The 23,345-nt window shown below is 33.9% G+C and overlaps 2 protein-coding genes across 8 annotated transcripts in view; both read right to left on the bottom strand.

The window, feature by feature from the left end:
- The window catches only part of LOC112462259 (cardioacceleratory peptide receptor-like), a 67,704-nt gene extending 50,119 nt beyond the window's left edge, over positions 1-17,585 (bottom strand). For 2 of the 7 annotated variants that reach the window (XM_025027940.1, XM_025027946.1), the window contains exons 1-2: positions 16,875-17,585; positions 8,508-9,157 (exon numbers count right to left, since the gene is read on the bottom strand). In XM_025027940.1, coding sequence (XP_024883708.1) covers positions 8,508-8,693 — 186 coding nt within the window. In that variant the 5' untranslated portion in view covers positions 8,694-9,157; positions 16,875-17,585. Of the gene's footprint in view, positions 1-8,507; positions 9,158-12,336; positions 12,359-16,856 lie in introns of those variants that run through there. The other 5 variants (XM_025027941.1, XM_025027942.1, XM_025027943.1 and 2 more) reach the window with 5 other exon arrangements.
- A 1,091-nt stretch (positions 17,586-18,676) lies between these two features.
- On the bottom strand, positions 18,677-22,477 carry LOC112462258. Its single transcript, XM_025027939.1, has 4 exons — positions 22,215-22,477; positions 21,777-21,958; positions 21,140-21,303; positions 18,677-20,739 (listed from the first exon to the last, which is right to left on the bottom strand). Exons 1-4 carry the CDS (start codon positions 22,396-22,398, stop codon positions 20,541-20,543), a joined length of 729 nt encoding a protein of 242 aa, XP_024883707.1. The 5' UTR covers positions 22,399-22,477; the 3' UTR covers positions 18,677-20,540.
- Positions 22,478-23,345: the final 868 nt, after the last annotated feature.

The following is a 23,345-nucleotide window of genomic DNA, read 5'->3' as shown; positions in this document are numbered from 1 at the left end:
ATTGTGTGCAATTATTAACATAATTCTACATATGTAATAATAATTAAGCATTTTTAAAGTCCATTATAATTTTCTGCTTAAATACAATTTTTCTTCGCAATGTCTCTTCATTTCGAATTTATTCAACCATGAACGCTTATTGTTTTACAATTTTTTAACTAATGTTTTATTCAAAAGTCGAACTTTAACGCAGAATTACAATCGCAAAACGCAGCGTGTGTTATCGTGCGCATTTTTATTCTTCTCCTTGAAATGTTAATGCGGCAATATCGATTTATTAACGAACAATACATACTTACTTGCACACGTAAATGATAAAAAATTATTACATGTGGCTTATATTATCGCAATGAACTTAGTGCAAATGCTTCTGCTTGATTTCTATCGTTCAAAACAACATTTAAAATGTAGAAAGAAACTCTTGTACGATTAATTAATGGCAAATTATATGTAATATTTATTCACGGCAATATAATATGTTAATAAGTAATCTCTCATAAATTGATAAATCTTAAAAAAATTTATAGAATATCCGATTCTTTTATCACAAACGTACAAAAATTAGTGAAGATATGGATTAAGTGTTGAAAGGTTCGTAAATTATATATATTTATTTAATATTATATATTAAAAATATATCTTTTATTCCATCGTTCCAAGTAAACATTAGTATCTTTATATTTCTAATATATTTTAATGTATATAATTTAAGATATAATATATAATTAAGATATTTTTAATTATATTGGAATTAATATAAAGAATTAATTACAATAACTTATAATAAATTATATAAAAAATATATAAAGAAAGGAGAGAACCGTTAAAAGAGTTTAAGGTTACATAAAAAATATCTTTATTTTATTACTCAAATGAAATATGGAAAAGAACAGCATCTATACTTTGTGTTTTATGCTTTAATATATTATATATAAGTAGTATAATATCTCCCGTTTTATTTAATAATTTTTAATTAAAATATAAGGTTGATATATCTGAACCATTCAATTTATTGATTGCGTACTAAAAATGTCAAAATATCATGGAATGTAATAAATTAAGCTGTTAAAAAAGATCGAAAAAATTGATATTATCTTACTCGAATATTTTGAATAAAAATATCAAAAATGTAAAAATTGATTTATTTTTGCATGTTTGATTGCATTCGACGTATACTATGTGCAAACGGTACATTTCGTCGAGAATAGAGATAGACGAACAGAACATCTAATCTTAATGATCTGCGCCGCTTCGTGACACTTAATTAAAAGGCACAGCATCCGGGTTGTAATTAATTTCGCCATCTACTCGGCAAAGTGGCTGTCGAATGGAGGAACATGAAAACGGCAAGTGTAATCGTCAGAATAGGGTAATTGACTGCGTATAGTCGCAATTATAACCTCTCCGAGACCGGAAGCCTAAATGATATTAGGAGCTGGAGTGGCGCCGTCTTTTTCGTAGTTCAATCCACTGACAAGGACAAAAATGTTTTAGCACTAAAACTAAAAAGGTTGTTCAAAAAAGGAGCCGGTCTTATAAAAGTTCAACTGATCGTGTAAACTGCGAATAGATAAAAGCAGCGAAACACAACCGCATTGTTTTGGTTTAATTTCCGCGAGAACTTTGTTAATATTATTTCTATCCGCGAAAAAAGATAAAAAGAGAACTGCATCTGTGCTGGTGCAATAAAAATTTCAATCTACGAACTTTGCCATTATATACAATTATAACAACAAAACGCTATCAACAATTCTTTACATTGCCTTTTAACGTATAATAATGATATGCGAAAAAATTCGAAATAAATATTTCGAACGTTCGACTACAAGTTTATAGCAATAAGACGTAGACAAACTCTATTTCAGTCGGAGTAACCTGGAATAAATCATTAATGTGATGCTATTAGTTTAACTCAATAATTACAAGAAAATCGTGTCCAAAATAAGCTTCGCTGAATTAAAAGCACTTTCTTTTTGGATGCACGTGTCTTGGCGAGAATTTTATCATGGGGTTACTCTAATCGCTCTAACGATCGTAACGATCGGCCCTCGAAGAGTATCATAAATCACAACATCGGCGGTTTCTGGTTTATCAAATAGCCGAAATACTTGCCGCGATCGGGACAGAATGTATAGTCGATATACACGACGGAGGAACGTTGCTCTACCCCGGCATGAAATACGGCCGTGGAAATAACTTTCTTCGCGAGACGGAGGTACGTGCCAAGTCGTACGTCTACCGTAAAATTTATCAAGAGAACGAGCCGCGCGCTCTAATGGGAACATGATTTTTACGAGGCTGTTTTTCATGACGCGCGACCCCGCGCGCAACTTGTTACGCCGCCCGTTCCGCCTGCAATTACGACAAGCACGACCGCGGAATGTCACGCGGGGGGGGGGGGGTAGCTTTTTTCTCCGTTGCATTCGTTTAAGAAGAAATTTCACTTATATACGCGCTCCTAATATAACGTTAAACGCAAGCGCCATCATCGGGCAGCCGCACTTTTTCGTACGTTCGAACGACAAGCGGCGCGGCGCTCTTAAGCGCGCACGCCGGAAGAGAAACTTCGATTTTAAGTACGCGTCCACGCGAAAAAGAGGCTCCGATTTTATCTCTGGAATGATAACGTCGAATAATTGCCAGTTTTACTCGTTACGTGCCATGTGCGTGCCCATGTATGTACGGCAAGCACCAAAGAACGATAATTTTCTTAATGTTACCTTTCAAATATGTGTCATTATTCGAGACATAATCGTTCAAAATAAGATCGGAGCGAGGCACTTTGGTGCAAGTGCATTATTCGCATTCGAACGGACATCGTATTAAATTTAGAAGAAATGCAAGATGAGAAGTCTGTAAAATGTTTAATTATTACTTGAATCAGGGAAGAGTTTGTCGAAATTTGCGGATAGTCAGGCTCGTACAAATACTGTCAAATTCCTCGTCTCGACTGATATTTTACAGAAGTCAATTCGATCCGATAAATCGCAGAAACGAACGAGCCAAAGCGTCGCGACGGCTAATCGCCGCTGCCGCCAGGACATCCTTTGCGTCGACGAGGATAATCGTGAGACCACTTTATCGAGACGGGACTTTCTCGTGAGAGTTCTCTTGGCTCCGCATTGTGTGTCCGTTTGCCGCTATTACGAAGCACGAGAGTATTTTTCTGCGAAGCAATTTCGAGGGCTAACTCGTCGCATCGCTTTCTCTCGGGGTCCGCAAAATCGAGCCCGCGTATCTCTTCGCAACGCTCCGCGGCGAATCTGCGATTAAGTTGTATGCCGCGCGTTATTATACATTTTTTACCCGGTTTGCGGCCTCCTCGCATTTTCGTGCTGCACTGCAGGTATCGCGTATCGCCGTGACCGAGCCGACCGTTCGCGGTCGCAACAAGTATGCATGACGGCCCGTAACGTTCAATCATACTCGCGGAAGATGCTAGCTTTTATGAGCAACACGAGTTACTGCGACGAGGAAAGTTTCGTTTGCGTTATAGCCATCGATTATCATATAAGGGAGCAGAAAAGTCGCTACGTTCTTTATGATATTACGTTCGAGTGAACTGACTCTCTGTCACGTCAATGTGGAGTATCACTATATATGTTATAGTCACTTTGCGTAACTTTCGCGCCTAACGTATCGTGACTTGGAAAAGGATCTGTCAGTTTGGAGATCGACTCGGAATTTATTAATTCTATATTTGTAGAAAAGATGCGCAATCGATGGGTAGACGTAATATGCCACGGACGTTAATGAGAAAGCAATGTTAGCTAATGTTCGGTAGTCTTTGAAGAATGCACGAAGTGCGGCGAAACAGGTATTGTTCCGTAACATGGTGCAGATGCGCTCAAATAAGCTTAACCGACAACGCAGCTGCATACAATGCAGCTTATACCGACAGTAAATGCAGTTAAATTCGTACACGTTCGCGAGAGAAACCGGATAGGCGTAAATTGGATGACCACCGAGACAACGCTGCACGGGATGTTCCCTCTATCGAATAGCCGTAAGTTCTTTGATCAATTTAGAATCTCTTTGGCATTTAAATGTTTTCATTTTCTCGCACTTAAATATATCTATAATCTAACTAATCGCAAACCTCAAATTGCAATTTCTAGTAAGAGAAATGAAATTAAATAACCGACAAGGCGTCTACAAAAGTAAAACACAAGGTAAAACAATTAACTAAGGAATAAGATTCTCGTTAAAGTAAAATTAGCTTAAAAATTAAAAGAAAAACTAGTCTTCTTGCGCTTAAAAACTCATCCCCTGTGTATAGAGTTTCAGTAACTTACAGTTATTATTATACTTCGTACACGAAGGACACTATTGACGTGTCAAGAAAAAATTTTTATTCGGGAAAATTCAGCTATCCCGTTCATCAATGAATCTATAAATAAAGTGGAGATACAGAAAGAAGATAAGAACGGGCTGGCACTAAATGACGGAAATAGAAATGCCAGCTGAGATCAGATGAAAAACCATGCAAAGTATATCGAGCATATAGATGTTGAACGTTTCAGCGTAAATATAGTTCTATAGCGTTGCGCGAAAAATTTCAATTAGAAATTTTAATATTTTTTATGGACGTACGGATGCAATCGTCGTTCTCGTTACGTCAATTATCTCGCGTGGAAAATAGGCAGCTCTTCGAGAAAAGAAAAAAGGAAAAGAGATTGGAAAAAAAATTTGCTGCTCGCATGCTCTGTGGCGGCTTAATTTTATCAGACGCCTGTTTCCAGCATCGTGTCAGCGACCCCCCTCTCTCTCCCTTTCTTTTTCTCTCCGCCAAGTTTTTTTTCTTTCCCCGAGGCAGCCCGAGGCGCATTCCTAGTAAAAATAAGCGAGTTCCTCCGGCGTGGTTTCTGCAATCGCGAGAGAAGGGAACCTCCGTCGCCACCGCCACCGACGCCGCGCGCCGCCGTCGTCGTCGTCGTCGTCGTCGTCGTCATGCTTTCAATGCGCGCAATACACCGGCTTCAGGATGCGTCCTATACGCGACTGCGAAAGAGAGACAAATAACGGAGGTACCAACACGAGGAAAATCTCGTGTGTAAAGACCACCATAGACCACCATGTGATCATAGAAAGCACGATTATAATTCTTTCTCTTTTTCTGCGCGATTAACACAATAAAAAAAAGTTAATATTTTTATCCAAAATATCTGGAATTTTTAAGAAAAATATTGAGACTTATATTTAAAATAATACGATATCATGCTTGGTTTTTTCCTAATTTTTTAGTGATTTTGTTTCTATTTCCGATGGAAATACATATCTCTATTTTTATCATTAATTTTATTTGCTCTTATCCTTTCTTTATTTTGCTTCATAGATTAAATGACTACTTGGAGGCTAAATTGTGAATGGAGCTTTTATCTAACAAGAGTGCCAATAACAGCGATAGTTTTGTCAGACGCAAAGTAATAGGCACAAAGGACGGAGAGAGTACGTTTCATCTCTGTTTCTCTTTCTCTTCCCCTTCACGATGCCCCTGTATATGCGCGGCCACGGCACGGATATAGATTAGGTTCTCGATTTGCGACTGAAAAGCGAGCAATAACTGTCAACCAGTCGCGCCGTGAGAGCGCAAGCTCTATGACATTTTCCCGACATCTAACTTTATCTTATCGTTGATAAGGAACACGATCTATACAGATGCCGATAAGATGATGCCGCGTAATTATCTTCCGCAGGAATGACTGATCTGCACGCAGTCATTTGAGCTTAGAAAGCTCACGGACCCGAGCTCAATATACTGCGAACGTTCACATACATTTACACACTCGTATACACTCATACACACACGTTTTTGCAACAACAAACATTTGCGGAAATGTAAAAGCAAAGTAGAACAATCTAATTTAAGAATATTGAGAGAACGAAAAATAAAAACAAGACCCATATACGCGTTCGATATAAATGGAAGGATAATAAAGGCTAAAGTATTCTTTTTGATTGTATGTCTCTTAATTAAAAAATAAAGTAAGTTATTGTAGGAGTTACTTTGATCACACATGCATGCGGGAGCGATCGTTCCTGATGAGATTCACTGCTGGCGTTTTGTGCACAAAACCAACTCTCTCCTTCCTGAGAGCGACAGCGCGCGCGTCGCTATCCGAGCTCCGAGCAATATCTCGTTGTAAATTAACAGGCAAGAAGGAAATTGCATGTATAATTACCTGCAATTTAATTCAATCCAAAGAGCTTTCTTCCAAATTGCGTTAAATAAACATTTTGTGTAAAACAAGGAATTACATATGTATTATAAAGCAGTCCCCGCACACAATCTCACAACGCGTAATCTTCATTTTATAAGTGGCTTTAGAATATTCATTACTCGCGATGTTTACGGTCATTGTCGTGTTTCTTCGCTCTCTCCTTTTTTTTCTCTTCTGGTTTTCTTTCTTGCGATAACTGGAAGATGCAGACAAGCGCATTGCATAATGATGACGAATTGCATAACAATTTGAATTGCATCGCGAAATATTCTGCGCTTTATGCGAGCGCTTTTGTTCGCTAATTAAGAACGGTATACTCCAATATTCTCATTGTCAGCCTATACCACACGCGCGAAGAATGCCGTGCGTGTGTTAACGGTTCTAATTGTAAGAGCGAAAACTATAAGAAGAAAAGGGAGAAACAATCGTCGCTCCCGTGTGCGGTCGTGCGCTACAAGGGGAGCATGCAAAAATAAGAAGCAGTTTTAAAGTTTATCGGGATTTTCCATCACGCTTCTTTGAAAAGTGTCGCAACTAAAGTTGTCGCGCGCTCTTTCTCCGCGCGCGTTCTGACGCGCGTGAGAAAAAAAGAAACGGCGAAGTTTTGTAATATGAATTCGTTACGCGAACGCGATGCTCGTAAATGAGAAAAATTGTTTGTGAATATTTTGAATAGAATACGGTAATGAAACGTATAAAATGACATTTAGAATTCAATTTTTTAACACTTATTTTCCAAGACACGTCTTAGCATGGTTTGCATTATAATTTAAACACTCTCCAGGTTTAAAGAGAAGATGCTTTTGTGCGAAATGATGTTTACGTTGCCTGGACTACAGGCGAGAACAATTTTGCTAAAAGCAAAAATGTGATTGCAAATACACACAATCGTATTTTATTGTACAATCTACCTGCCTTGTGATTCAAACCGCCCGATAACATTTTATATAACATTATCTATAAAACGAGTGCATGTGTTTTGTTTATTTTTATAGTAAACAATATATGTCAGCAGCAAATCCATTGAGAAATATACATAAAAAGAATTTTTTTTATTGATATAAAAAACGATGTTTCATGCCTTGAATAGCTCTATTATTGCATTGCCATATACGCCCACTGTAAGGCTAAATATTCACAAAAAATCATACACACTCTCTTTTTACGCAGTTTTTTGTATGTTTTTTTTTTTACCCAATTCTTTTTACGCGGTTTTTCTAAATAACACGGTTTTTTTGAAAAATGTATGTATAATCTTTCGTGTATACATATATACAGACCTTAATTTTAATTCCTAATAATGAATTAATGAAAATTTATTAATCGGACACGTGTCCCCCTATTTTATCATGTTAAAAGAGCGAGTAACATCCTATACGGACTAATATTGCAGCAGCTCGATTCAACACACAGATACCTATAGAGGAAGCATATGTCAATCGATAACGTCGAATTAACGTGATCTTACTAAACAAGACATATTAGATTATTTGATAGGAATGAGACTGACACTCTTTGTAAATTGATAAATAATATTGTCAATCATGATTCGAATATCATTAATACATTATTCGCTCACTGTTATTCTCTTTGAACTCTGATGTAAGTAGCTTTTAATACAAAATAGTGTGCGCATATTTCTCTCTTTTATAAGATCAGAAATCATACACATGGCACATGCACTTTCAATCGAAAAGGGTTTTATTTTTTTACGTCATTTCTTCAAATAACACGATTTCTTCTTACGCGGAACGTACCTACCGCGTAAAAAGAAAGTTAGGTGTATTTCGATTTAAATTTTATGCCAACATTTCGTATGTGTATGTGTAAAATATATATATATATATATATATAAAATTTAAAAACTGCAATTAAATTGCAATATACGAAGTTAATAAAAACACCCAAAAGCTACTTCTTACTTGGTTATTAGAAAAAGATATTAAATTGGAGCAATAAAATAATAATATTTTAGAAATCCTTAAATTAAAGAATGAAGCAAAGAAATTTAATATAGATTCAAATATTCATAATTATTTTATTGGAGTAATTTATACGTCAAAGTTTTGAAGAGCAATATATATTTTATACGTAAATATTTAAAAATTTGATAACAAATATTTATCCACACGTGCTTGTCACAAATCTTTCGCACGACGAATTATAAAATCATATAAAAGGAATCACTATACGCGCAATCTCTATTGTCAGTATCTCCATTTTCCGCGCATTCGCCAGGCAGAACGCAAAAAATAAAACCGAAAAAGTTTTGGAAGCTCTACTCACCTCGTAGAAGTAAAACGAGTCAATCTCCTCCGTTGTATTGACGTCCGGCAGCGATGTGACGTTGATGTAATCCGGCAAGGGATAGAGCTCGTCGGTGACGTTCCCCAATTCTCCGGCGCTCACCAGATCGAAACCGGCCGTCAGATTCCAATCGTCGGTCCGCGCTTGGTTCGCGTCCCCGGACATGGTCGTTCCGATCGACAATATCCACACGATCTGCCGCTCAGGTTTTTGCTCCGCGTGTTTGCCGTGAAAGGGTCATCGTGTCGTCGGCTAAATGCTGGCCGGCCTCGTGTTTGAGACACTCTCGCAATGACTTGAACTTGTGTCTTCCGTTAGTTATCCTGGGACACGAAGCACTTAAAAGAGTACAGAGAAATCCGCAACGTCCCGTTTCTGATCTCCCGCGACTCACTCGATGCGCTAGGAATATTTGAAGGAACAATTGAACGATTCAGTTCGAGCATGTTCGAAGCGGGAGGAAAGACGCGTGTGTTCCCGCGCGGATACCATCGCTGCACGAAATTTAACATTATTTGATTGCGTTCACTGGTGGGCCGAGTTCTTAAGTTCTAAAAGAGGATAGTTCATTTCTTTCTGCATGAAAGATGCATCCAATGGCCGTCCAAGGGAATCCAAACTTTATTTACCTGATATAAAGAAATTGCATTAGATAATAAATAAATTCCGTCCATTTAGACGAAAAAGAATTCGAATAATATCGTAGGTCGTTTTTAATTGTAAATAGTAATTAACAGCTTCAACTTTAACTTTACATCAAACATTAATAATGTTTGATGTTTGACATTTTACTTAACTATCTTGTATATATTTGTCTAATTAAAGTTTATTTTTTAAGGATAATACATTTTAACACATTAATTTATATCGCACGTCGTTCATATATAAATGACACCAAATTTTCGTAAGAAGACTTGTTATTCAATATTTTATTGCAGAAAAAAGTAAATTGTGAAAGTAAATGCGTTTGGCTTCTAGAAAGTTTTACATGAAATTGAGTGTCATTCATATGTGAATGACGTAAATGTGTTAAGTCCATGTGTCAAGAGATAGTATAACTTTGAATATTCACAGTTGAAGTTGCAAAAAAAAATAAATGTTTACTGCAGATTATGTATAACCTTGTTTTTAAAATAATAATAAAAGCAGCAATTAAAACATTACAAGTAAAATCGATTATCGAGAGATAAATTATAAATAATGAATACATATATCATTGTACGAAAAAAAGCCGAGTGGAAGAAAATCAACCAGAGTGGAAAAATATCAACCAGATATTTTAATTATAGAAATCATACGCAATATATATTACATTTTTAAGGAAATTGAATAATTTATTCTTAGAAAATTTGCAATTTGGTAATAATTATTTTTACCATTTAAATAATAATTGTTATAAATATCTAATTAATTATTAAAAAGTCAAACTATTTTCATATATTTTTTTCGAAAGCAATGTACAAATTAAAAACACTGCGATAAAAATGTTGATACTTATATAAATACTTATGAAATTCAAATATGTTAGCGCAACTTATAATAATGCAATAAAAGTTAACACAATTTCAGGACATCGTATACATATATTGTATTGCATTAAATGTCTTTTCGTCTATGTAGCTTCTAAGTAAAAACAAGACCGTATTTAACGATCAGCCTAGTTCCTAATCGCGCTGATCGTATCGCGGAAATAGCGGCCAAGAAAAATAGACAAGGAAATCGATACCGCGAAAATTTACGCTCGGATCGCCTCGTTGTGCGCCAAGAGCTGTGCGCTACGATATTTTCCGCTCAAGAAATTCGCCGCGCGGAAGAATTACAACTCCGATTTTTGCTTTTCGTTCCGTTTTCGTATAGGACGGGATGACTTGACGGGAAATCCGATGTCGCTCGTTTGTACGCCATCGAGAAACGCGTGGTCAATTTCTCGCTCGTTCACGAACGAACGAACGTTGCGGCTTGTTTTGATCCGGCTCTCTAGAAGTTGGCGAATATGCCAACCCCGCCCAATGATACATCTCCTATGATGTCGCGATGAATTACCGCGCGCATATTAGTAGCAACACGAGTTGACAGTTGGACAAACAGCCATTGTGCTAACGGATATTAAGCAAAGTCTTTTGTGTCGCCAAGCATCGCTTTGACAGACGGAACATAAATTTCTTCCGGTAATTTTGTCTTTTACCATGAGCAAGCTGATTAAATTGGCCGCAGGACGGTCGTTTGTGTAGTAATACAAACAATTCTCTGCTTCGCTGTTTGACGTAACAATTTAAATGTTCTTGTCATTTCTGTAAACGTTATTAGAATGAACTTTATCCTATAAATAATTGCTTTTATAACACTATAATGTGCTTTGCGGAAAGCGCACAATGTAAATTTAATAATAATTTTAATAATAATAATTTAATAATAATGTGCATTGAATTGCCTTTTAAGGAGATATATAAACAGAATTTTACTCCGCCATTAAGTAATTATTAAATTGTGATACATGTTGAATATTCAATTCAATTCAATAAATTGAATAACCGCGTTTGTTTCCATTTTTGTATATCAAATTGTACATTTTTTAACATTTTGTTGTAATACAAGAAATAAATTGTTTAGATGCAAGAAATTTTTGGGAAAAAAAAACACAATATAAATTTATTGTTAATAATATCAATGCTATGTGTTATAAAAAGCTTCTTGAAATTTTCATATAAATTAACACTAAATTTAAATTTACATATAAATTTGCATATAAACAACTGCCATTATATGAGTAAATTAAGTGATGTTTGAAAATTGCGGTGTATTATAGTCCGGGACGTAGAAGATACGTTTTCCGCGGTGCTATTTAATTTAGTGGTTCGGCCGACTAGCGTGTCATTTCATTTCGAATACGAGAAACTGGTAGACACGTGCGGTTGGCTATTAATTAATTAGAAATTTTCCTCGCGACGTTTCTATTTTATATATTTTCGAAACAGATCTCGAGGGAACATTTGTTTCTAGGTGACTGCTCGTTTGCTTTGATTATCCGCTGGCACTAAATCTTGGCGCGCCATGTGATACATTTCGTGTATTTCCGGGGCACATTAACGCGTACGTTTACGTCGCTCGGTACCATAATAAAAAGAAAGAAAACCGAAGAGAGATTAGAGCTACTCGCATTTTTACAATACTTTAGATCGGAAAGAGATTGAAAATGGAGTCTTTTTTAGGTAAATCTTGAAAGACATGCTCCTTAAAAGACATCTGCTACATGCTTTGAAATTTTTATCTTTGAATTGTAACTTTATAAATTATATATTAAAATTTTACAATTTTTTAAAATATAAATGTACATTTATTAAGTTAACAAAATTAGAAGACTTAGATTTTAATTCCAAATTAATTCAAATAATTATAGAATTCTTTTATTCCATTTTATATGAATCTTTTATGTCTCAAGCAAAATATGGACAACTAATTGGATAACGAACATTGTTAATTAAAATGTTAAAATCATTATAAAGGCGTTTTTGCATGCAGGGCAAAATTCATTCCGGCTTTTAAATATGAAGCATGACAAAATGGCTTTATCAAGCAGAGCAGATTACGCGCAGGAGACGTTAATATTAGCTACTTCTTTTATTTTGTATCGATTTTGTAACGAATCTCTCTACTTTCTCAATGTCTCCGCTTGCTCAAAACGAGTCGATTAATTTTTGGCGTTCAATTACGTTTCGCGTAAACAATCGAGCGTTGTTATAAACAAACTGTTGTCCCCAAGTTGATAATTAATTCCAATATGAACGTGCTCCGCGGATATTTGTCATACCTTTGTCGAGCGCATCGACATATAATAGCAATCACGCCGACGAAGCAACTTTTGAGAAGTTCTGAAATGTAAATCGAAAACCGTTCGCGTTTCCCGACACGAATGAGACAGGAGTTTGCCCGTTACGCGCTTCACTAACCGAGGAGGGGTAGTGAAGCGCGTAACGAGCAAAGGATTACTACTCTCCCGGGACCAAAAATAATTTCTTGAACGCGGCCTGTATCAGATTGTTCCTCCTCTTCCCCTTGTATTATCCCTAGGATGAAAGTTTGGCGCGCGATTGTTTTTACATCACGAAAAATAGAATTATTATTATTTATGTTAGCACGTGCGGACGTTCGTTAATAATTTGGACGCATGTTGTTAATTTACAAGAACATTCGATGCAATCGGAAACATACGATGATTATTACTAATTAATTAGAGAATGTATTAATTAAAAAACGAAACAACTGCATGAATTTTTGTCGATGCTCGTATGGATCGTAACGTAAAACTCGTAGACTGACGGAATGAATATCATCGGAAATCTAACTGAGAAATTTTTTATTGTATTTGGTAAAAATTTCACTCATTATTGTGTTTCTTTTAACCCTTGTGCGATATTGATAAATGTCGTATTTATAGGGCGAGGATAATATAATTGAGAATGTACATAATTTGTTTTCGATGACGTTGTACTTTTAGCAACGATAAAAAGTAGATCTAATAAAAACTAATAAATATATCGTTCGTTGCGATTTATTTGTAATTAATACAAAAATAGTGTGGATATATACTTGAAACGTAACATATGTCTTGTGAAATATAAATAATAATAAATAAAACAGATTTGAAAGAAAAAAATAGGATTTAAGAATACGCACTTGTAAAGTTATATAAAAAGCTATTGTATGTGCTATTAATATTACAATCAATATCTATATCATCACGAGGTATAACTAAACAGTAGGAAGATAGAGTCTCGGTAAAAGCGACTTATATTTTAGACTAGATATATCATCACGTTGAGTTGTTACAAACATAAATATAGAGATCAATTTTAGATGTTTGTCGAGGTCTAAACTCCCAGGAAACTATATACCGATTGCAATTTCTATCTTTCATGTGCTATAACGGTGTGTTCAGCGAAAGATTAGTTTTAATCGTTTCATGTTCAACACGTTAAGCCTACTACGTTTCATCAAACATAATTTCGCTTACTTACATTGTATCTAATATCAAAGTTAAATACGAGCAGCATGTACATATATGTATAACACGTCAATTTGATACTAAGTAACTTTGATACACTGTATTTCTATACAGATTTAACACAGCTGGAGTATCTTAAAGTTAAAATACTAAGTCCTATAAAAAATCATGATAATAAAGTTTATTTTTCTGCAAGAGATTTATATATTTGATAATTTGACATTAGAGCTGCAATATAATAGAAAAAAGCTCTATGTAATTTATAGCAATAAATTAACTATGTTAATATGTTAAATAATTATGTTAATACATATATTTGTATAAAATCTGTATGTATGTATGTATGTATGTGTTAATTACACGTAAACCAAATTTATAAGTATCTTTTCTATAAATTGCATTTAATATCAAATCTTATAATATTAAACCTAATATCATAAAAGAAATCCATGAGCCCTTAAAACATAATTAACAAGTGACGAATTTTATTGATACATTCCAACAAAATAGGATTAACATCCACCAAGCAAAGCTTGATACTCGAGCATATATGCATGTTCTAAGTAGCTACACGAATCAACGATTCACGTGAAACACAATTATTCGTTTAACATTGTGAGATTGGGAGATCTTCCCAGGGAAAATTTTCTGTCTCGACATTTTACTGCACAGGTATTCATGCTACTCTGTTTTGCAAGAAAGAAAGGCGAAGAAAATATTTCTAGTGACTTATTTTTCAACAAAATTGCGTCTTGTGACATTATTGTTGGAAAAAGAATGGACATGCAACGCTGCTGGAATGCCGTGATGCGCAAACGCTTCTGATGCTGACGTGAATTTTTAGGACCGGTTGTACTGTTCTCTCCGGCAGAATACGGGCAATATTTTTCGCAGGGTTCATTGAAACAGTCGCTTTATCTTTAGCCGAATTTACTAACGCATCTAGTTGTTCGCGATTTATCTCCGTTTTCACACGAGTGTGTTACATAAAAATATTTTATGTGTCATCAACAGTACTACCTTTAAAAAATAAAATAAATTTTTGAATATATATGTTTTGATTTCAAAATAGATATTTTAAAACAACGAAAATATGGAAAGTAAAGCTAGGATTAATAAAGCTATGATTAATTTTTACGTATCTCAGAATAAAAACGGTACTAAAAATTATTAAATTGTAAACTCTCTTGTATACGATTATATAACTTCTGAAATTATTTTATGTAATTGTGTTATTTTTTACACTATTTATTTGCTGTAATTAAATTTATATATAATAATTAATATCTGTGTAATACTATATATACTTGCATTATTTTTACCCAAATAAAATTTTAAGACATCCAGTTATTTTATTATCTTTTTAGAGCTTATTTTACAATTCAATTGTCTTTAAGAAAAAATTTAATTAACTAAATCTCAGGTTGTTCTTTTTTGTTTTTAATGTGAATCTAATACATGTCGTCGATTTTAATACGCTTGCTCCAGATTCTGTAAAAAGAAAAGAAATTTTTCACGAAAATGTTGCTACACATTTCTTCTTAATTTCGCATTTTTCAAACTCAGTTATCTCAAAAAAGATTTATTTTAAAAAATCGTCTGTTACATACAAGAGTCAAAAATTAATATTCAAGTATATCTATAATTTTATTCCTTTCAGGAAATTCCAAGAAATAGAGAATGTCGGGTGATATGTAGAAAGTGTATATATATTTTATTCTTTATTATTTTTAAGTAGGAAAGTATATATTCTATTAAAATAGGGAAGTGTATGTTCTACTTTCTGTTACTATTATTAGCGCGGTAATTACAGCAGAAAATAGTCTTGATCATATTACACTTTTAGTTAAGTAACCTATCGATGTACTCGAAGACTTGCTCTCTGAAGCTCTTTTGAGATACCGGATATATCGAAGGAGTAACTCACCGCGCGAATCCGAAGTGTCCGGGCTTTTTCTAATCGCCGCAAGTAAAGGATGTTACAAGGTATTACGAGCTGTTGATTCTAAAAAGATAATATTGACGATGGATGGTTTCTCTTTGATCTCCCGTGTAGCGACGCAATCGCATAACTCACGATATACACATCACGATCTATATGTTCAAAGGGACGCACGACATCGATGGCAAAGGACCAATAACATAATGCAGTCGTTAATTGAAGCGATTTACGAAGAGATTATTATTGGAAGTTCAAAGCGAAGGATGACTGCGTTTTTCATAATTTTTCTCCTCTTCCTTTTTAATTCCTTAACGTGCCGCACTTCTTTCCTTTAATTGACATGACTTGCGATTATTTGCAAAAGAAAATTACTTAAAGTATTATTACGTAGAAAGTAAATGGGGATACTGGTTTCAGATTAAAAGACAAACAAAAACGTAAAAAAATGGAACAGAGACGGCGTTCTGTAACACTGTTGCATGTCAATCAAGAATTAATATCGCTTTCTTTTAATTTTGAACCTCGATTTTCGATGTCTTTGGTAATGTGAAATCTCTAATGTAAAAGAGATACACATTTGATAAATAAAAATATTTTCCTCGTGATGTAAAAATTAAGAGAAACATATATGTACATGCGTATTTTTAGTCTATAGTTATTTCAAATCGTAAATTTATTGCATTGAGACAAGAATAAAGACAAAAGAGGAGTACCGTCACTCACCTCTTTTGTTCTAAAAAAATATACACTTGTAAAGCAAACTTGGACACCATGCAGACTTTAAAATTAAATTGCTCTCTATGGATTTGTTATTCCTCTTTTGTTTTCAATCTGAATTTACGACCGATTTCAAAATCTATCATCGACACTTTAAAATCAATGATAAATTCAGATTGCAAACAAAAGAGAATCTGAGAGGATGAATTGCACGTCTCTATGAATTTGTAATATGAATTGTAATTGGTAAAATAACTAGATTATGTACGCAAAATTGACGAGAAAAATAACTAATGTCCTAAAATTTCTCTTAAATAAAAGTAATACAAGAAGGTATTAATTATTTTATTTAATTGATTAGAAGTTAAAAGTTAAAACCAATTATTGCAAAATTAATTTTTTTACGGACAAAGTAATATTGGATAATTGAACAAAGATATTAGAGGTTTAATGTAATTAGCTTTTTAATTCATAGTATTGTATTAATATATTTCCAGATTTCAATTATCAATGAATAGATTAACTAATTACTAATTAATTATCAGTTTATTGTAATAAAATTAACTTGTTCTTCAAATCTGGCATTCTAGTCGATATATAAAAAAGATATATGTATTTCTTTTTATTTTTAAAAATATATATATATTTACAGTGTGAAAAATTATACCTAATGAGAATAAAATACCTGTTGACGATAGTATTAGTCTTACTTTTATCGTAATACATTAACTTTACTTCCATTACCGCACTGATCCTAATCGCCCGGAAAGTAGCGTTACGATCGAAAAGCGAGGCATTCACCCTCATGAGGGAGAAAAGAATCCCTACGCGAAACACTGGTGAAGAATGATCTCACGGGCATTAACAGTATCTCAATATCATTCCGTCACAAGTTACATTGTTTTCTCCAAATTTATCTTAGCGAAGATGCTCACGAAAAATCGACCGGCATTAGATAGATTCGCCTCAGTGCGAATCACGGGAAAATTTATCCATCGCGATAAATGTCCGTGGGAGAGATGTGGATCATACCTGAGGAAAAAACCCGTTTCTCTCCGCTAAACGCAAAAAACACTGTCTGTCGATCTCGATCTATTTCGCAGCACATGTACACGAAACGAACGACCGGCGATATCAAATCGCTCTCTCGAGCGATCTCGATCGACGGATCCGAGCATCGATGTAGTTTCTTTCTGAAAATCAGTTTTTAACGCTGTTCCGAGGGGCATTCTACTGACGATTACGCAGCTCGTGTTTCATACGTTTATTTTGTTCTTCAGTCTTTTTGGTCTCAAACTTGCATTTCGTCACGTATCGTATTCGGACAAACGGATAGGTAAAAGGGTAGAAATGGACCAACGGAAAGAATGCGAGTAAAGACACACTCGCTCGTACGACGCGCGGAACGCGACTGAACTGAAGGCGCGTCCAACCAAGCGCCGGCCCGAGAGAAGGAATCACCGGTCCGACGCGGACGCGGCGTCGTGTTCGCACGCGCCCACGCTCGCGCACGTGTCGAGAGACTCGCAAATTTACCCCCGGACAATAAAACAATATACACCTCCGTAAGGTATTAATAATACGACATGACGTTAGCTTTTAACGATTACGAGGCTTGCTGATTAAGAGAAAATGAGAAATGAGAGAGAGAGAAATGAGAAAGAAAGAGAGAGAGAGAGAGAGAGAAAAAAAGAGAGAGAGAGATGGGAGAGAGGGGAAAAATTTATATACAAAATTAATGTACAATTTTCCAATAAAATTATTTCCATTCAAGCAAATTTAATTATTTAAAAGCAATGCAATACAATGGTAAACCAGCGTTAGAATAAAAAGTCATTCTAATTTTGTATTAAATAAAGTATATAAAAGCATGATATTTAATCTCTGATTTTAAAAGTATTGTAAGAAAATATTGTAAGATCTATAATTAGCCCAGTATCTTGATAAATTCTGTCAATAAATTTAACATTGTCTCAGATCCTATATTTTTCAGACCCTAACATTATATTCTAATCGCTTTAACGATATTGATAATAAGAAGAAATCGACTATAATACAAGAATATACTATGCGTATATTATATATATAAATATATATATGTGTATAGCGTTTTTTACATATTTTTAAATAAAATTTTCTTTGGAGCAAATAGCTATGTAAATTATTATATATTCATTATTTTGAACAATAATCGAAATGATTAGAAACGTATCACATTTGCATTACACTTATTCAAATTGCAATAACGAGACGTATAAACGATCATGCGTATGAACAGTTGGTTGTTTCCGGGACATTGGGCTTGAATAGGTTACAAGAATAATCCTCGATAATCCGTGAAGTTAATTAACGCTAAACAAGATTTCGCGATAACGGGTGAGAGTTAAAATCATTGAAATTAATTGCAACTGATCGAAATTGACTGGAATTAAAGCAAACTAATCGGAATTGAGAGAGATAACGATAAGCTCAATAAAATCCGACCACTTGTTGGCGTAACAAGTATATATTTATTCAGAAACGGCAAATATGCCGATACAATTACACGCAAGTTCGTCAGTGTTTGCTATATAAATATTTCAATTGAACAGCTCCAATAAACAAATATTTGACTTACTAAAAAGTGTTGCAGACTGTCTGTAGAAATTATAGAAAGTCCATTATTATATACAGAATTTCCGGTACTCATTATTTTTTCTCGCTTCTTTTCACTTTCTTTTGTTTCAGTTTAATATTATATAATTGTGCTTCACATAATATGTATTGATCTTTTTATTACTTATTATTGACAAATAGGAAAATTTTGCAATTTAAATACAATTAATTTCACCGATTTGATATATTTCACATTGCTTCTTGATTTGCATCAATTATTGCCTAGCATAGAAAATGAAATAATTTTTACTTGACCTTTATGGGGTTTTAATTAACGCGAGATAACAAAATTATAATTAATGCTCTATCATTACACTTATTTAACAATTTGAAATGTCAATGGATTCTTCGTTTTAATATTAGGTCAAAGGTGTACAACAAACTTGCTATTTAAGTTTAACTTGCTTTATTTATTGGCATTAAGTTCTCATGCAACTATAGATACGTCACTAAATTTGAACAAAATTCTCGTAATCCCCATCGAGTAAACATCGATGTAGTTTTTAATTAAGTATATTATTCCATTTCACAATTATTCCATTTTTTTGATGAAGTAAGTAGCATTTGTCTCAAATTCCATATAATTCTGTGGCAGTTTGTTAGGCGCGATGCGATGAAATGATATTTTTTTGCCATCGCTTATGATACAAAGGCACTTATTTCTGCACATGCATTTTCTGTATACATTTTATTTTACATTACTAAAAAGTATAGATATATATATAATAACAATAATAAAATTTGGCTGTTTATGAAAATAACACAAATAATAGAAATATACCTTCTACGATCGGGCTGGATCTTTGTGCCTATTAATAATATTTTTGCGTATACATTTCTTCGCAATTTATTTTAGCAATAAATTTTTTACATTTTGTTTCTAAAAGATGCTTATTTAGCATATATCATGATTATTAAATTAATTATTAATTTAATTACGTGTACTATTTTGGCTTTAGCTTGAGACTGTTTCAAGACCGATTATTCGACGCGCAATTTGCTGAGCTAAAAAAAATGTATATCGATAAGAAGGTAATATTTCTATTATTTGTGATGTAATATTTAAAAAATAGACTATAAGGCTGCTGAGTCGTTAAAAAGTGTAGTTACAGCAGCTTTATTTTTCAGATAAAATGTAATCATTTTCTTCCACTGCTCTTCGCATCAAACTTAGGAAGATTATAATAATCTAGCATTTATTATCTCGCAGGGGATTAATATATATTATTTCGCAAGGTTTTTAATCTAGATTTCTTTTTTTTTTGGTACATCGTAAATGAAGACCGTAATCTTAAATTCTGGCCACGCGAACGGCATGGTATTACGGTGCATGTTCCGGCGCGTAATGTGCAACCCGCATTTCGCCGCGTATGCACGGAAGGTGTGTCATTAAAATTTTGTATTGCAACATCTATATATTCCAAGTGCATCCGAATGTAGCGAATGCACTTATCGGAACGGAAGTTACGCCTGCCCTGTTTCGACAAGAAGTCGATAATGATGTGCTCGACGCGGCGAAAAGGCGCCCTTTATTGTCATTCGTTCCAATGCGTCACGATGCGTATCAGGAATATTGAGCAGTACGCAGTAGAAATTGTAAGACTTACTCCACGGTACAAATTAAGTGAATCACGTAATTTTCTAAATATATATATACTGTGTAATTCTTGCGTGTCGCCTCGACCATCGGATCATATTAAAGCAATCTTTTACCCATGATTTTCAATGTGACATCAGTACCGGAAAAATACCCCTCTTCATCTTTGTCCACTAAGTCGGAGAAGTTTTTTGTCAGATATTCTTCGTATCCCGCTTTTGCTGCTGATTGTTGCGAAAATATCGATGTGAACACCGAGACTGTCGTCGGGATGCCGTACATAGGTCCAATAAGCTCTCTATTATAGGGTGAGATTTACTAACAATAAGTTACACGAGATACTGATAAATGTAAAATTGATTAACACGACAGGATGAATTGATAGAAATTGAGTATAAGAAATTAGAAATTAATTTGCGTATCAATGATGCCAACTTGTCGATATGATAAATATAAATTCCATATTTTATAATATTAAACTTTATAGTACTTTATCAATATATAATTACAATGAAAAATTATAAAACTGAATAAGGAATGAATAATTTGCATTATTTAGATATAAAACTCTTCAGAAAACCTACTTTGAAAAGATTTATGTAGCCTTCTTTAAGAACTTTAAATTATGAAATCATAAAGTATCGATAACTTATTGCATATTTATCATGAGCGAGATAATGTTCTAACATAAGTCATACCTGATTTTCAGCATATTCTTGCCTAATCCGTATCCTCGATAATCGGGATGTGTGCTAAGCCCATTAGCATATAGATACTTGTCAAATCCAAAACGTTTGTACAGCACCTTCTTCTTTGTATTAGATATGATTTCCAACGTCTTTTTGCATTTCTCTGACTTAAACTGTAACGAGTGTCAATTAGAAGTTCTTACAATTAGTTACGTAATCATATATATATATATATATACCGTTACAATACAGTACTTAATAATGTATAATAAAATAAAAAACAAAAAATGATTATACTGCTATATAGATACTGCACGCAAGTATTCTCTGCTTTTGCTTTACGCCACTTCGCATTTACGAAAGGTTTCATAGGAATGCTCTATATACTTTCGGACAGCAAGAAAACTTGTAATTATGTTACTATATATAATATTATAATTTTATAAGCACTGTAATAAAATTTGCTTCTCAGCAAACACCAAGTAACACGCACTTTACTTGCTAATTTCTTACTCAACAACGTAAATGCAATATAACACATTGTAAGGTGTATATGTTACTTTTGATGTTTGTGCTTGGTTGTATGATAGAGTAAAGTGGTAATTTGAACAGAACAATCAAGTTTATTGACGAAGCTTAATCTCACCTGGTAATGGGAAATGCTACCTCTTTGACTGTTAACTTCAACACCCAGAACATTTATAGCGACGATTATAGGTTTCCCACCATCGGGATTGTCGATGAATGCGGCTATGGATATGCCTTGTGCGAGTGATAAGCGCCATAACGCGCTTATGTCTTGTACAAATAAAGGATCGTTTTTCGCATCTGCAAATGAAATGGACCAAAAAGTAATACAAAGTAATCGCAATGCGGATCATGATAAATCATGATAAATTAAAGACAATCGTTTTTTTTTTGTTGTCGGATAAAGATTATTCTAAAAAGACTAATATAATCTTTCCGAGATCTTCTTTTACTTTTTCCTTTATCTTAAATCCGCGAACGATGAATGAGATTGTCGTTAAAAAGATGTTTGTCATTAAAAAGCTATCAAATAATCGGAAATGTGATAAAAACTTACTTAAACATTGGCAGATCGGTTCATCGGCTAAGAAGTGTGTGCACATATATTGAATCGCATCCTCGTATCGGTCCTCGGGAATTTCCTGAATTGTGAACTTGATCGACGACTTTTTATCTTTATCCATTATTTCAATTAATTGCCAGACTTTAGGTGGGTGGCCCGACGGTCTGATGCGCGGCATTTTCTCTATCACCTTTTATAGATCTGCTCCGATTGAAGTGCTTATAGCTTCTACGTTATTCTATGTCCGCGCTCGTGTCAAATGACACACCTTGCGCAAACGTTACAAAACTGTATGATTCTCATTATTAAGTATGTCACGTTATCTCTACCAGTTGTTCACCAGACGTTGTCACCATTGTCGATTTTTTTTCATAGCTTGGTTTTATTATCTACTATAATATACTCGTTTTGCTATTCATGAATGATATCTTGTGATATTACGAAAACATGTTTATCATTTTTCTATTTCATTACGTGCGTTTTTTGCATTTGCTTTATTTCCAAAATAGTGTATATATGCCTTCGATACATAATTCTGCAATAATAATTAATTTGTCAAATAATGATTATTGTTTAAAATTGAGGAAGAAAACACACAAGTAATCTAACAATTTAAATATGGATAAATATTAGTACCAAAACACTAAACCATGTATTACTTTATATTATGTGGTATATTATATACCTATATGGTTGGGTAATATGTAACACTTTGCAACACTTTTGTATTTCTTTCTTTTTAATAGTAAATAATTATTTTATTAAATATTTTATTAAAATCATATATAAATAATAGATAAAAGGAGGAAAAAGGAAACCTGCAAGTCTTCAAAGAGAAAGAAAAGTAGGAAAAAAATCAATTTTTTATTGAGTGTGGCATATTCCCCCATTGCAGTTACCCTACATTACTTATTGAGAAGTCGCTAAAACTACATTATTTTGGCATCTTTTATGTAATCCATATAATAGATTCTTCAAAATCTTCGATAAATTTCTGTTTTCTTTAATTCTTTTTTTACAGTTATTTCGAACTTCTTTACTTTAAGCACGTTGATTAATAAATACATTTAAAAGAACTTTTTCTCATTTTACTCATTTTATCTCATTGATCAGTGAACAAAATGT

Source organism: Temnothorax curvispinosus, unplaced genomic scaffold, assembly GCF_003070985.1.
Source record: "Temnothorax curvispinosus isolate PA1 unplaced genomic scaffold, ASM307098v1 QBEX01012135.1, whole genome shotgun sequence".
Lineage (NCBI taxonomy): Eukaryota > Metazoa > Arthropoda > Insecta > Hymenoptera > Formicidae > Temnothorax > Temnothorax curvispinosus.
Note: the sequence above shows the minus strand (reverse complement) of the source record. Positions and strands in the feature narration are given on the sequence as shown.

What these genes read in the sequence shown, in the direction of transcription:
- LOC112462258 (XM_025027939.1), bottom strand. Translation starts at nt 22,398, where the DNA reads ATGCCGCGCATCAGACCGTCGGGCCACCCACCTAAAGTCTGGCAATTA. An exon ending in ACCGATCTGCCAATGTTTAA is followed by an intron (nt 21,959 to 22,214) that starts GTAAGTTTTTAT and finishes TTTCATTTGCAG; the next exon opens with ATGCGAAAAACGATCCTTTA. An exon ending in GTAGCATTTCCCATTACCAG is followed by an intron (nt 21,304 to 21,776) that starts GTGAGATTAAGC and finishes CACTCGTTACAG; the next exon opens with TTTAAGTCAGAGAAATGCAA.